General features: G+C 43.1%; 2 protein-coding genes across 2 annotated transcripts in view; one reads left to right on the plus strand and one right to left on the minus strand.

Moving 5' to 3' along the window:
* The window catches only part of LOC144602290 (galanin peptides-like), a 411,360-nt gene that overhangs the window by 236,272 nt on the left and 161,248 nt on the right, over positions 1 to 13,840 (plus strand). The window lies entirely within an intron of this gene.
* The window catches only part of LOC144602286 (sperm-specific sodium:proton exchanger-like), a 159,929-nt gene that overhangs the window by 19,445 nt on the left and 126,644 nt on the right, over positions 1 to 13,840 (minus strand). The window contains exons 21-22 of the mRNA XM_078415200.1: positions 8,148 to 8,345; positions 5,066 to 5,203 (exon numbers count right to left, since the gene is read on the minus strand). Coding sequence (XP_078271326.1) covers positions 5,066 to 5,203; positions 8,148 to 8,345 — 336 coding nt within the window. The remainder of the gene's footprint in view (positions 1 to 5,065; positions 5,204 to 8,147; positions 8,346 to 13,840) is intronic.

Consider the following 13,840-nt stretch of genomic DNA (forward strand, 5'->3'; position numbering starts at 1 on the left):
TTATATGAAGTTAAACAACTTATCGTTATTATTATAAGAAAATAACTGCAGATGCTGTTACAAATCGAAGGTATTTATTCACAAAATGCTGGAGTAACTTAGCAGGTCAGGCAGCATCTCGGGAGAGAAGGAATGGGTGACGTTTCGGGTCGAGACCCTTCTTCAGACTGATGAGCGTAATAATCGTTATTATTACTTCATACATGGTGTCAGAAGTCCTCTTCCGGAACAACATCGGCTTGAACTTGTGAGTTTTCCTTCTCTCTTTTTCTTCACAAGAGGGATCGTAAACCAGACCAGCTCATTTTTGACAACATCAGAGTGTTGGCGCATCTTCGATGAAGAATGATATTTTCATCGCAGCTGCACACTACGATAGGTCACCTCAAGCTGAAGCGAATATCCTCCTCATTCTTGCAGGACTGGAAGCCATATAACATGGGAAATAAGGCAGCCTGCCGAAGGCGCTGGACCCGAAATTGTCATCCTCGCTGAATCGAGAGAGGATCCTCAATGTCTCAAAAGGAAATTTCAACAGTTGTACAGTCCTCGGACTGATCTTACCATGGAACGCCTCAAGTTCAACTCACGGAACCAAAAGGATGGTGAGGCAATTGAATAGTTTGTCTGTGCTTTAAAGAAGTCAGCAAGGAGCTGCAGGTTTGGAGAGCTCTGCGATGCGCTTATTAAAGACCAAATAGTGTGTGGTATTGCTAGTGATAAACTGAGAAAAGTTCTGCGCGACTTTGAATTGACTTTGGATAAGGCTATCTCTATCTGTGAGATTCATGAGCCAACTGTTTTTAACACTAAAACGAAATCTAATGTGTAACAATCCGCCGTTAGTATTGATACTGTTCAGGCGAGGTTCCGGAGAGAACGCAAGCCTGAGATAGCAATGAGAGTCCAGTCTGGAACGTCTGGGATGCGATTTATTGCGGGCTGTACCAAGTGTGGAGGAAATCGTGCAGCAAAATGGAGAAATGCCCTGCTTTCGGCCAAATCTGTCATGCCTGTAAGAAACGTAATAATTTCATGAGATACTGCAAATCCACACAACAGGCTTACAACAGAGGGATAAACAAACAGCCTGTCCACCAGGTACAGTCGGTGCCACAGTCTGATCCATCTGATAACACTACAGAAGAAATGGTCAATGTTGATGGTGTCACAATGCTAGTGGATGCAGTTGAAGCACAACGAGTAAAGAATAACAAAGCCATGGTTACTCTGCTAGTAAATGGTGTCGAAGTCGAAATGAAAAAAGACACTGGTGCCAAGTGCAATGTTATGTCTAAAATGGGATTCAAACGACTGTGGAATGCTGAGCAACCCGAGCAAGTAAAAATATGCAGTGCCACTGTGGCGTATGGGGGCAGTAAAATCAAACCTGTCGGAAGGGTAAATCTGCAGTGCTATTGCGAGGACTCCAAGCATGCCAAAGACATGGGGCTGGTTTTGTTCAGCAAGGTCGTTCACCAGCTGACCCCGACTAAAGATGATACAACACAGCAAATTCTTGCAGAGTATAGTGATCGCTTCACCGACGAGCTTGGAAAGCTACCAGTAACATATGCAATGATACTGGATCCGGATGTGAGACTCGTTGTTCGTTCTGCACATCGCATTCCCATAGCTATGCAGGACCGGGTCAAAGCCGAACTGGACAGAGTGCAGACATTGGGCGTCATCACACCTGTCGTGGAACCAACAGACTGGGTGCCTTCTATGGTTGCAACAACCAAAAGGAAACAAACAAGAGATCCGTTTTTGCATCAATCCTCGAGACCTGAATGCTGTTTTGAAAAGAAAACACCACCCCATGTGCACGGTGGAAGAAGTGGCTGCCCGTATGGGAAACGCAAAGGTATTTTCCGTGTTAGACGCCAAGAACTCTTTCTGTCAAATTCCCCTCGACCATAGATCGTCACTGCTCACCACCTTCAGCCCTTCCTTTGGCTGCTACAGGTTTCTAAGGATGCCGTTCGGAATCAATTCGGCTAGTGAGGTGTTCCAACGTACCATGGAACAGATTTTCAAAGGCTATCCCTGCGCGATCATCATTGATGACATTATCGTTGCGGGTAAAAACGTGGAGGAACACGACTCCAACCTAAGAAAAGTGCTTGACCGTGCCAGGAGTGTGCACTTAAAACGTAATCCTCACAAGTGCAAATTCCTCGTGAACCAGGTGAGCTACGTGGGACATGTCTTCACAAGCGAAGGCCTCAAAGCCGATCCTTCAAAAACGACGGCTATCAGTGAGATGACAGCGCCTGCAGATGTCGCCGCTCTGCAGAGATTCCTGGGTATGGTCATCTAACTCGGCAAATTCATTCCCAATTTCAGTCAGCTGTCAGCTCCCCTGCGACAGATCACTCACAAAGACACTGCCTGGACGTGGTACGAGCAGCAGCAACGTGCCTTTGAGGAACTCAAGCGACAAATGTCTTGTCCACCTACTCTGTCCTACTTTGATATCAATAAGCCGGTTACGCTTACCTGCGATGCTTCTCAATTTGGCTTTAGTGCGGTTTGTTTGCAGGGGGGAAGGCCTGTCACGTATGCTTCCAGGACAATGACGAACACTGAGACGAGATACGCGCAGATCGAAAAGGAATTGTTGGCATTGGTTTTTGTGTGTGCTAAGTTCAACGACTACATCTTTGGCAAGCCAGTGATCATAGAAACGGATCATCAGAAACGGATCATCGATCCTAAACAAGCCCATACACGCAGCTCCAGCAAGATTGCAAAAGATGATGCTAAGACTCCAGAGGTATGACATTACCCTTGTTTACAAATGTGGAAAACATATGTACCTGGCTGACACTCTGTCTCGGACTCCTAGAAAGTCCACAGCCCAGCACACGGCTGAGAAAGACACTTTTGATGTTATGGTGGTTCACCACATTCACTCATCTCGTCTGGAGGAACTGGTGATTCACAAGGCAGAGGACACCATTTGCAGACCCACACCACCGTCATTAAACACAGATGGCCCAGCAAACAACGCATGCTCCCGTCCACTATTCGGCCCTACTTTCCTTTCAGAGACGAATTAACCATCAATGCCAGGGTCATCATGAAGGGCCACAAAGCAGTTATCCCGGTTTCACTTCAACGGGAGTACTTTGACATCATACAAAGGGGACTTCCTGGAGCAGAAGCCACAGTGAAAAGAGCAAGGAGCATAGATTTCTGGCCTGCAATGATGGACGACATTCACCAGAGGGCACAATTGTGCACCATGTGCAACAGCGCAAAGCTGCATCAGTAGAGAGAACCACTTCTGCTGCACCCAGTTCCAGAATTGCCTTGGTCTTTGGTGGCAACCGACATCTTTGATTGGCACAATCAGCAATATCTAGTACTAGTTGACTCATATTCCGGCTGGTTTGAGATGGATCTGCTTCGCACTACCACGTCAGTGGCAGTGATTATGAAGCTAAAGAGACATTTCTCGGTCCATGGAGCACCACATACACTCCTGTCTGACATTGCTGGGCAGTTCACTAGCCAGCATTTTTAAAACATTGCAGAACAGTGGGACTTTAATCATATCACTAGCAGTCCGGAATATCCCCAATCGAATGGGCTAGCTGAACGGGCAGTCTGCAGCGCGAAACAACTTATGGAGAGATCCCATAGAGCCCAGTCGGACGTGCTTTTGGATCTCCTTAATATCAGAAATGTGCCACGTGACACGATTCTTGGCTCTCCAGCACACAGACTAATGAGTAGACAGACACGTACCACCCTCCCGGTCTCGAAGTAACTGCTGGAGCCACACATGTACAAGCCGCAGGAGGTTCAGGCTCAACTGCTCAATAAAAGGCTGTCGCAGAAGGCATGCTATGATCAATCAAGTCACCTGTGAGAAATACCACAGAAGGGTTGTACAAGACATGTGCAGGATGGGTCTGCAAGCCGAATCCCAGATACAAAGACAAATGACTAAATGTTTTTTTTATACATGACTGTTGGTGCGGATATTGTTTGCTTTGCTATAGTTGTTAGACTGTTGATTAGTTTTTTCTTTTTGTTTATATAAGCTTTGCTATATTGCTTGTATGCATGTTTGCTTTTATTTTATGAGGCATGTGCTAAAGGAGGATGATGTACATCAGTCTCTATATTCCTGATCCATGTCGGGTTTCTGTACTGACTTCCTATGGAATGTATTCTAGCGCATGTGTGGTTGCGGCATTAGGATAAGGATTAAGGATGCTGGAATGTGTGAGAGAGGCTTTGTTCATTGTCTCCAATTCTTATGGATAATAAAGAACTTTATATAAAGTTAAACGACTTATCATTATTACTATTTCATACACCCTCAAATGTTTAATGGATACTTTTCATCTTAGACAGTTGAAGAAGCAGCAAGGTTTCCCACACAAACTGGGAACTAAATTCTAAACTCATGAGCCCAATCGCCTCATATATTCTGCTTCAGTGTCATCCTATCTACAGGTTCAGCACAGATCCCACAGCAACATTTCTACAGCAACATGGTAATAACTGTAGAAATGTTCAAGCAGCTTACTCAAGCAACTTATCAGACTGTTTGCTGTCGCCCCTTCCAAAACTAGTACGTGCAAGTCCCTGACAAAATGACCTTAGAGCCTTTTAATAGTTCAGCTGCTGTAAATAAAGCAATAAACCAAGCTGATGCCATCTAAGTGTCCTGATATTTTTAAAACAGGAAAATGTGATTCAATTTTTCCAAGCAAGTGTCACATGGTGAGATTATTCTCCTTATTTTGTAGCCTGCGCAAATCACAGATATTGTTCTGTGAGCCATTCTTAAAAGCAAAAGTCGATCTCATTTCATCGAAAATTATGGATTAATCAATTACTTTCTTGGTCATATACTAATCTGTTAAATTAGTCATAAAAAAGTCAAATAATTGATGCAATAGTGTTGCTTCTAAATCTGATCCATGTTCTGTTTGAAGATAATATCTGCTCAAAGTGCAGCTTGGAGAAATTACTAAATATTTTCAAGGAATAAATAGTTACCTGAGAGGTGCTCTATGCTTTTAAGGACTAAAAACATAGTTACCTGATATGTAATATCTTCCAGCATGATAGTAACAGCAGTACGAATACCCAATGCCAACCAGATTTTATATTCAAGAGAGGGAAATTCAGAGAAGACATCAAAAGCTTCAAAGAGGTCATCAATGGAGATGTAACAAGTCTAAACAAGGAATAAAAGTAATAATGTGTCCAAAGAAATGTTAGTATGAAGAAAATTAAGCATTATTTGCTAAAAAATTAATCTACAGATGTTTTACACTAACTGATATATGTTGTGGTTTTACTTTTAGACTTTCTTGTGAAAAGACAAATTGAAGAAAGAAGTAACATTGAAGGTTCATTTAGCCACAAGATTGCAAATTGTATATATTTTCTGTCTACGTAAAGTCTGCTTCAACCTTATTTTACTCAATTTGAAAGTATGTTTGTTTAAAACCTATGAAAAATTAGATAACGATACACTGGGTGTAGTAAAATGATTTACTTACATTTGGAAGAAAATTGACTAATTAGGAACAGTTAGCATGGTTGTCTCAGTCATGTCATGTCTTACAAATTTGAGATTTTTGAGCTGGTGTCAAAGCTGATTGATCCGTTTAAGGCATAGATATTGTCATTAGTCAGGCATTTGCTGAACTCCCTCATGGTTGGCTGGCCCAGAAGATGAAGATTCATGAGATCCATGGTGACCTGGTAGTCTAGATTTAGAACTGGGTTACCCGAAGAAGACACTAAGTGCTGGAGTAACTTAGGCAGTATCTCTGGAGAACATGAATAAGTCACCTTTCGGGCCAGGACTCTTCCTCAGACTCAATGTGGTGGTGGGAGGGTAAGAAGAAAGCTGGAGGAGAGGAACGACGAGTCCAGACGGGGCACAGAGGGGGGGCAGGGGCAAGGGGGGGGGGGGAGGTGAGAGGAGCTTCCCTCCCCCACTTTTCTGCCTCCCCCATCCCCTGTACCCAAACTAGACTCGCACCTATTTCTCTCCTCGGCCTTCCCTTCCACCTACATTGCTTCCTCTAGCTTCACCATTTGCAACTCTTCAATCCTTTTGTCTCACACCTTCCATCTTTTTATCTTGTCATTTAGCTGCATGATGTTCAACAAAGGGTAGTATCAAGATCTAATTTTAGACCCTGCTGATCAGAGATTTTGATAGATTGCAAAAGTAAACTTAATTAGTTAATACATTTTGAATTCAATTACTCCATTAGATTGATTGGAATAATTTGTTATTATGCACCTCAACTTCTGAGGCAGCTAAAATATTTTGTTGTTCTGCAAAATATGATTGCCTTTTAAGTATAGAATTCTGCTAGAAGGCAAATGTGCTTGCATACCTTCATGAACACAATGGAATATCAGTTATCTAGTTTATTGGAACAGTGTCCTAATATTAGTGGCATGGACCACTTTTCCTCCCCAATTCCACACTAATTAATTGCACAATTTTGTAGCCACTTTAATGGTCCAAATATTAAAGGTTAAAGGGCCTGTCCCACTTAGGCGATTTAAGGCGACTGCTGGCGACTAGGCTGTCGCCGACAGTTCGCCGTGGTGTCGCGAGCATGATGGTGAGGAGTCTTCAAAGAATCGTAGTGGATTTCGGCGCGTCGCTAAGAAATTAACCGGATTGAAATTTCTTGGCGACAGCTGGCTTGTCGCCAGGTATCGTTGCTTATTGCGGGCGCTGTCGCATGCTGTCCCCAGGTTTGCTAGGTTGTCGCAGATGCATTTAGAAGCACGTAATATTGAATTAAGTCATTTGAAGATACGATAAAATACTTGTGTTTAACCAATTTATTTACCATCAGTACATTTGACAGGTAGATTGGAGGCGACAGTTTGACGGTCAGGTAAGCGTGGAAATTTCGCAATGTTTATGGCCATCAGCAATTACTTTTAAAGTAGGCTCCTAACCCAGATATGCAACCCAGAAACCAGATATGCATCTCCCGTACATTTTCATAGAATGCCCACACTCGCACAAAAATCCATTTAACCACGTTTAAAATTAAATTTCTTAATACTGCTATTAGTAAACTGGAAGTCAATCCAGTTTATGCCTTGTTACCGTGAAGCTTGGTTTTCAAGTAACCCGGGCAAGATGTTATATTTCAAAACTCTCGTAATTACAGACTTGTCAGTGATTTCAGCGAAAATGAGGACGCCGGAGAAGCATTGATAAGCGTGGGAATTTTGCGATGTTTCCGAAGACTGTGTAATCTCTTATCCAGGTGCTAGTTTCACAAAAAAAGGAATTTGTATCGACCTGACTTGGCATTGTCATGGTCATTGTCGTAGGGTAACAGAAAATTTCGGCGATCTGCTACGACTTTGACAGTCGCCTAAAAAATCGCGTAAGTGGGACAGGCCCTTAAATTTCTGAAGCAGAAAAATCTTATCCACAACTCACATTGTAAAAAAAATCCAATGATTTACATTCCTTATGTATTTGGGCGACACAGTGGCGCAGCGGTAGAGTTGCTGCCTCACAGCGCTTGCAGCGCCGGAGACCTGGGTTCAATCCCGACTACGCATGCTGCCTGTGCGGAGTTTGTACGTTCTCCCCATCCGTTTTCTCCAAGATCTTCGGTTTCCTCCCACTCCAAAGATGTATAGGTTTGTAGGTTAATTGGCTTGGTGCATATGTAATTGTCCCTCGTGTGCAGGAGAGTGTTCATGTGCGGGGATCGCTGTTTGGCGAGGACTTGGTGAGCTGAAGGGCCTGTTTCCGTGCTGTATCTCTAAACTAAACTAAACTCAGGGTGAAAAAAGGTAAATTTTGCTCCTTTGAAAGTGTTACTAAAGAATGGAGGAAATTCTGCACTTCACAGTTTAGTAACAGTACCAGCCTCTAAACGCTTGTTTTGTTTTAATCTTTCATGATCCTTTAACATTTTTATGGTACAATTTCACATTCAACTTCACCTTTATGCCCAACAACCAAGCAGCATTTAAATATACAAATAGTATCAGGATTTACTTTTGGATGAATAACTATTTATGTATGTCTTTCCTCCAATGTATCCCATTAATTAATCTCTATTTAAAGTGATGCGCTTTAAATTATCATTAGTATCAGTAAAGGATTTGTTCCTCACCTGTGCTACAGTTTCACAGGTAACAGTTACTTCCATCCTTTGCTGGGTTAGACAGTTCAGCTCTCCAATAATGGCCCCACTGCTCCTGTAATCTGTGAAGGTGGGTGCATCTTTCTCTGTCGGTAGATCATCATCATCGTCATCATCTATTTCCAACCCTTTACCTCTGATTCCAAGTGAGGGTTTGACACCGTGAAGCTTTTAAAATGTGACAAAGAAATGAGAAGAGTAAATTAGAGAACTGTAATGTTAGGGTTAAACAGACTATGTCAGCTAAAACTGAGTTGTCAGCTAAATTAGCAGCACCGCATTTCAAACCCTGCTTAAGAAAACAAGTCGATGTTTTTGAAGAATGTTTAGGCTAATTCAAAGGGAGCAGTAAATTATGAAAACACCTGCGAGGGTACTAAGATAAGCTTTGCTTTCCCAGAGGCATCCGAGACTAGCTCGGCGTCTGATAAGACACATAACTCACACCACTGTGGTACCAAGGAGGACAGCTCATTTGACACATAATCACCTGTTGTTCTTAGAGATAAGAATTATTATACAAATACATGCTTCTACCATTAGAGCATAAGCTTCACCAGGGAGAGAAAAAGCACTTCACTGGAGAGGGAGAATGAGCTTGGTGACAGCGACACAGGAGATAACCAAAATGGCGGCGGTCCGTTTGTCTTTGTGTTTTTGTTGTTTTTTTGGTCTTAATTGTTTTTGTGGTTGTGTACTGTGTGTGTGTGTGGGGGAGGGGGGAACTGTAAAATTGTAAATTTGTCCCTTCCGAACGGAGACCCGACCTTTGTTTTCTGGGCCGTATCTCCGTTCCTGCTGCGGCCTACCATCGGCCCAACTCCTGGAGCTGGCGGCCTCCAGGCCTCTGGTTCGCAGAGCCGGCGGGCCGGCGGACCGGACTCACCATCAGCGGAGCTGACCGGACTCACCATCAGCGGAGCCAGCCATCCTCGGAGGCTGCGGGAGCGGCTGCGACTCGCCTTAGGCTTGGGCCGCGTAGATGCCGACATCGGGAGCTCCGGCAGCGTGTTCGCCCGCCCCAGCTTGGGTTGGCCCGCCGCGGACATTTCACCGTCCGGCGTGGCCTGAAATAGGCTGCGGGATTTTTCTCTGCTCGGCGGGGGCTTCAATGGCGGGAGCCATGACCGCCCCGACGTGCAGCAGCAGCGGCAGCGGCAATGTCTTCACCCGCCACGGATCGCGGGGCTTGGGTCTGCCCGCTGCGGACCTTTCACCATCCGGCGCGGCCTGGAACGTGGCAACGACACCAGCCTGACCGCGGGAGAAGACGGCAGGGGAAGAGAAAATACATTCTGGCCTTCCATCACAGTGAGGAGGGGACTGGAGGAGACTCACTGTGATGGATGTTTTGTTTTTTTTGTGTTGGTTGGGGTTGTGTAATTTGCTTATTTTACTGCTTTTATTGTTGGACTGTGGGTGACTAAATTTCGTCTAAAAAACAAGTTTTTTGGATGACAAATAAAGATATCCTGAATCCTGAATACTCAGAGAGGCATGAGACCTCTTATTTTCTATTGTTACTTTATTGATAGTTTTTCTGTGTTTTACTTGTACTTTGCTTTAATAGTTATTTATGCTCTTCAGCATGTGCTTTCTCCATTCATTGATCTGAATCCTTGAATCCTGCATATATTTCATTACAAGAACTAAAATTAATTGGATATTAAGATGCTTAGTTCATCATTATTTATAACAGACTCAAATTTCAATTATGGTTTGTGCCACTATGTCAATTATAGCGCCAAAAAGAAACACAGTACTTCTATAGCTTTGGGGGAAACCATAAATTAGACATATCATCACTTGAGTGAAGAAATGGTGTTCAGATAAAGCAAGGTCACTATCATAATTGAAGTAATCACAACAAAAATGTGAAAAATTCCCACTTTGTAGCCAAAGACAATGCTATATTTTTTTCGAACATTTCACTTTGGAGAAAATAGAAATAACATTTCAAATTGCATTTATGGTGACAAAAATATATTTCATTGCAGTGCTTTGCATTTTACAGTTCCAGCATTTTATTCCCTGTCACATTTACATCTCCTCCTGATTGATCATCTGCAAATTAACAAACCCTTATCACCCTGCCCCAGCATGCATCAGAACTATTTATTCACTCAATCCCTCCCATTTTGGCAACTTCAAATGTGTATGATTTCTAACTTTACCTACTTCTAATGAAGAGTCGTCCAGCTGGAATGCTGACTGTTTCTTTCTACAAAGCACTGAAGTTTGACCACATCCAGGGGGAAGTGCAAACACAATGGGTTGAATGGTCTTTCTCTGTCCCCCTTCTACTAACTAATCTATTGAATACTTCCAACAATTTTTTATTTTATTGTTGAACTATTTGTCTATTCTGTAGGTGGCAGCAGGCCTCCATTATTTGATAGAATAAAATGAATGAAAGGCAAAAAGCTCACACGATCAAAAGGGAGAAAGCACAATAATGAAAGAAAAACATATCAAGGAGCACATGGCATAAATATAATACCATAACTTATGAGCATTCTACATCAAAGATCTTTATGGAGTTTGAAGAGACTGCAAATTTCTATCTGTGGTGATGTGGGACAGACCCAATAACAAAGAAGCCAGGATAAGATTTCTGGCCAGGAGATGGGGATAATTTAATAGTTTAGGTTTCATTTAACACATTAATTAGCTACTAAAAACTATAAACTGTAAATCTCGCTTACAACTATCCAGTACGAAATGTGCAAATGTTGCAAATGATGATAAAATGTTATGCAAGAGAAAGATCATTCAGCTCATTGAAGATGTTTGACAATTGCAAACTCAATGTTGTTAGAGTGTATTTAAACAGTTAAGTGGAGAGCATGTGGATAGTGGATTTGTGCACAATAACTGATGGAAAAGGTTTGATGTGTCAGTGGGTCAGTTACAATAGACAAAAGACAATAGGTGCAGGAGTAGGCCATTCAGCCCTTCGAGCCAGCACCGCCATTCAATGCGATCATGGCTGATCACTCCCAATCAGTACCCCGTTCCTGCCTTCTCCCCATACCCCCTCACTCCGCTATCCTTAAGAGCTCTATCCAGCTCTCTCTTGAAAGCATCCAACGAACTGGCCTCCACTGCCTTCTGAGGCAGAGAATTCCACATCTTCACCACTCTCTGACTGAAAAAGTTCTTCCTCATCTCCGTTCTAAATGGCCTACCCCTTATTCTTAAACTGTGGCCCCTTGTTCTGGACTCCCCCAACATTGGGAACATGTTTCCTGCCTCTAATGTGTCCAATCCCCTAATTATCTTATATCTTTCAATAAGATCCCCTCTCATCCTTCTAAATTCCAGTGTATACAAGCCTAATTGCTCCAGCCTTTCAACATACGACAGTCCCGCCATTCCGGGAATTAACCTAGTGAACCTACGCTGCACGCCCTCAATAGCAAGAATATCCTTCCTCAAATTTGGAGACCAAAACTGCACACAGTACTCCAGGTGCGGTCTCACCAGGGCCCGGTAAAACTGTAGAAGGACCTCTTTGCTCCTATACTCAACTCCTCTTGTTATGAAGGCCAACATTCCATTGGCTTTCTTCACTGCCTGCTGTACCTGCATGCTTCCTTTCAGTGACTGATGCACTAGGACACCCAGATCTCGTTGAACATCCCCTCTTCCTAACTTGACACCATTCAGATAATAATCTGCCTTTCTATTCTTACTTCCAAAGTGAATAACCTCACACTTATCTACATTAACACAACCTGTCCAAGTCACCCTGCAGCCTTATTGCATCTTCCTCACTATTCACACTACCCCCCAGCTTAGTATCATCTGCAAATTTGCTAATGGTACTTTTAATCCCTTCATCTAAGTCATTAATGTATATCGTAAATAGCTGGGGTCCCAGCACCGAACCTTGCGGTACCCCACTGGTCACTGCCTGCCATTCCGAAAGGGACCCATTTATCCCCACTCTTTGCTTTCTGTCTGTCAACCAATTTTCTATCCATGTCAGTACCCTACCCCCAATACCATGTGCTCTAATTTTGCCCACTAATCTCCTATGTGGGACCTTGTCGAAGGCTTTCTGAAAGTCGAGGTACACCACATCCACTGACTCTCCCCTGTCAATTTTCCTAGTTACATTCTCAAAAAATTCCAGTAGATTTGTCAAGCATGATTTCCCCTTCGTAAATCCATGCTGACTCAGAGTGATCCTGTTACTGCTATCCAAATGCTCAGCAATTTCATCTTTTATAATTGACTCCAGCATCTTCCCCACCACTGATGTCAGACTAACTGGTCTATAATTACCCGTTTTCTCTCTCCCTCCTTTCTTAAAAAGTGGGATAACATTTGCTATCCTCCAATCCACAGGAACTGATCCTGAATCTATAAAACATTGAAAAATGATCTCCAATGCTTCCACTATTTCTAGAGCCACCTCCTTAAGTACCCTGGGATGCAGACCATCAGGCCCTGGGGATTTATCAGCCTTCAGTCCCATCAGTCTACCCAAAACCATTTCCTGCCTAATGTGGATTTCCTTCAGTTCCTCCATCACCCTAGGTTCTCCGGCCCCTAGAACATTTGGGAGATTGTGTGTATCTTCCTCAGTGAAGACAGATCCAAAGTAACGGTTTAACTCGTCTGCCATTTCTTTGTTCCCCATAATAAATTCCCCTGCTTCTGTCTTCAAGGGACCCACATTTGCCTTGACTATTTTTTTCCTCTTCACGTACCTAAAAAAACTTTTGCTATCCTCCTTTATATTATTGGCTAGTTTACCCTCGTACCTCATCTTTTCTCCCCGTATTCCCTTTTTAGTTAACTTTTGTTGCTCTTTAAAAGAGTCCCAATCCTCTGTCTTCCCACTCTTCTTTGCTATGTTATACTTCCTCTCCTTAATTTTTATGCTGTCATTGACTTCCCTTGTCAGCCACAGGTATCTCTTACTCCCCTTAGAGTCTTTCCGCCTCTTTGGGATAAATTGATCCTGCAACCTCTGCATTATTCCCAGGAATACCTGCCATTGCTGTTCTACCGTCTTCCCTGCTAGGGCCTCCTTCCAGTCAATTTTGGCCAGCTCCTGCCTCTGTAATCCCCTTTGCTATACTGTAATACTGACACTTCCGATTTTCCCTTCTGCCTTTCCATTTGCAGAGTAAAACTTATCATGTTGTGATCACTGCCTCCTAATGGCTCTTTTACCTCTAGTCCCCTTATCAGATCAGGATCATTACACAACACTAAATCCAGAATTGCCTTTTCCCTGGTAGGCTCCAGTACAAGCTGTTCTAAGAATCCATCTCGAAGGCACTCTACAAACTCTCTTTCCTGGGGTCCATTTCCAACCTGATTTTCCCAGTCTACCTGCATGTTGAAATCTCCCATAACCACCGTAGCATTACATTTGTGACACGCCAATTTTACCTCCTGATTCAACTTGCACCCTATGTCAAGGCTACTGTTTGGGGGCCTATAGATAACTCCCATTACATAACATATAACATAACATAACAGAACTTTATTGTCATTTGGTATAAATACCGAACGAAATTTCAGCAGTCACAAAACACAGCAAAAAAAGAAAAGAACACAGGACACACGACCCCAACACAAACATCCATCACAGTGACTCCAAACACCCCCTCACTGTGATGGAAGGCAACAAAACTTCCACTCTC

This window comes from Rhinoraja longicauda, chromosome 18 (genome assembly GCF_053455715.1).
Source record: "Rhinoraja longicauda isolate Sanriku21f chromosome 18, sRhiLon1.1, whole genome shotgun sequence".
In the NCBI taxonomy this organism is placed as follows: Eukaryota; Metazoa; Chordata; class Chondrichthyes; order Rajiformes; family Arhynchobatidae; genus Rhinoraja; species Rhinoraja longicauda.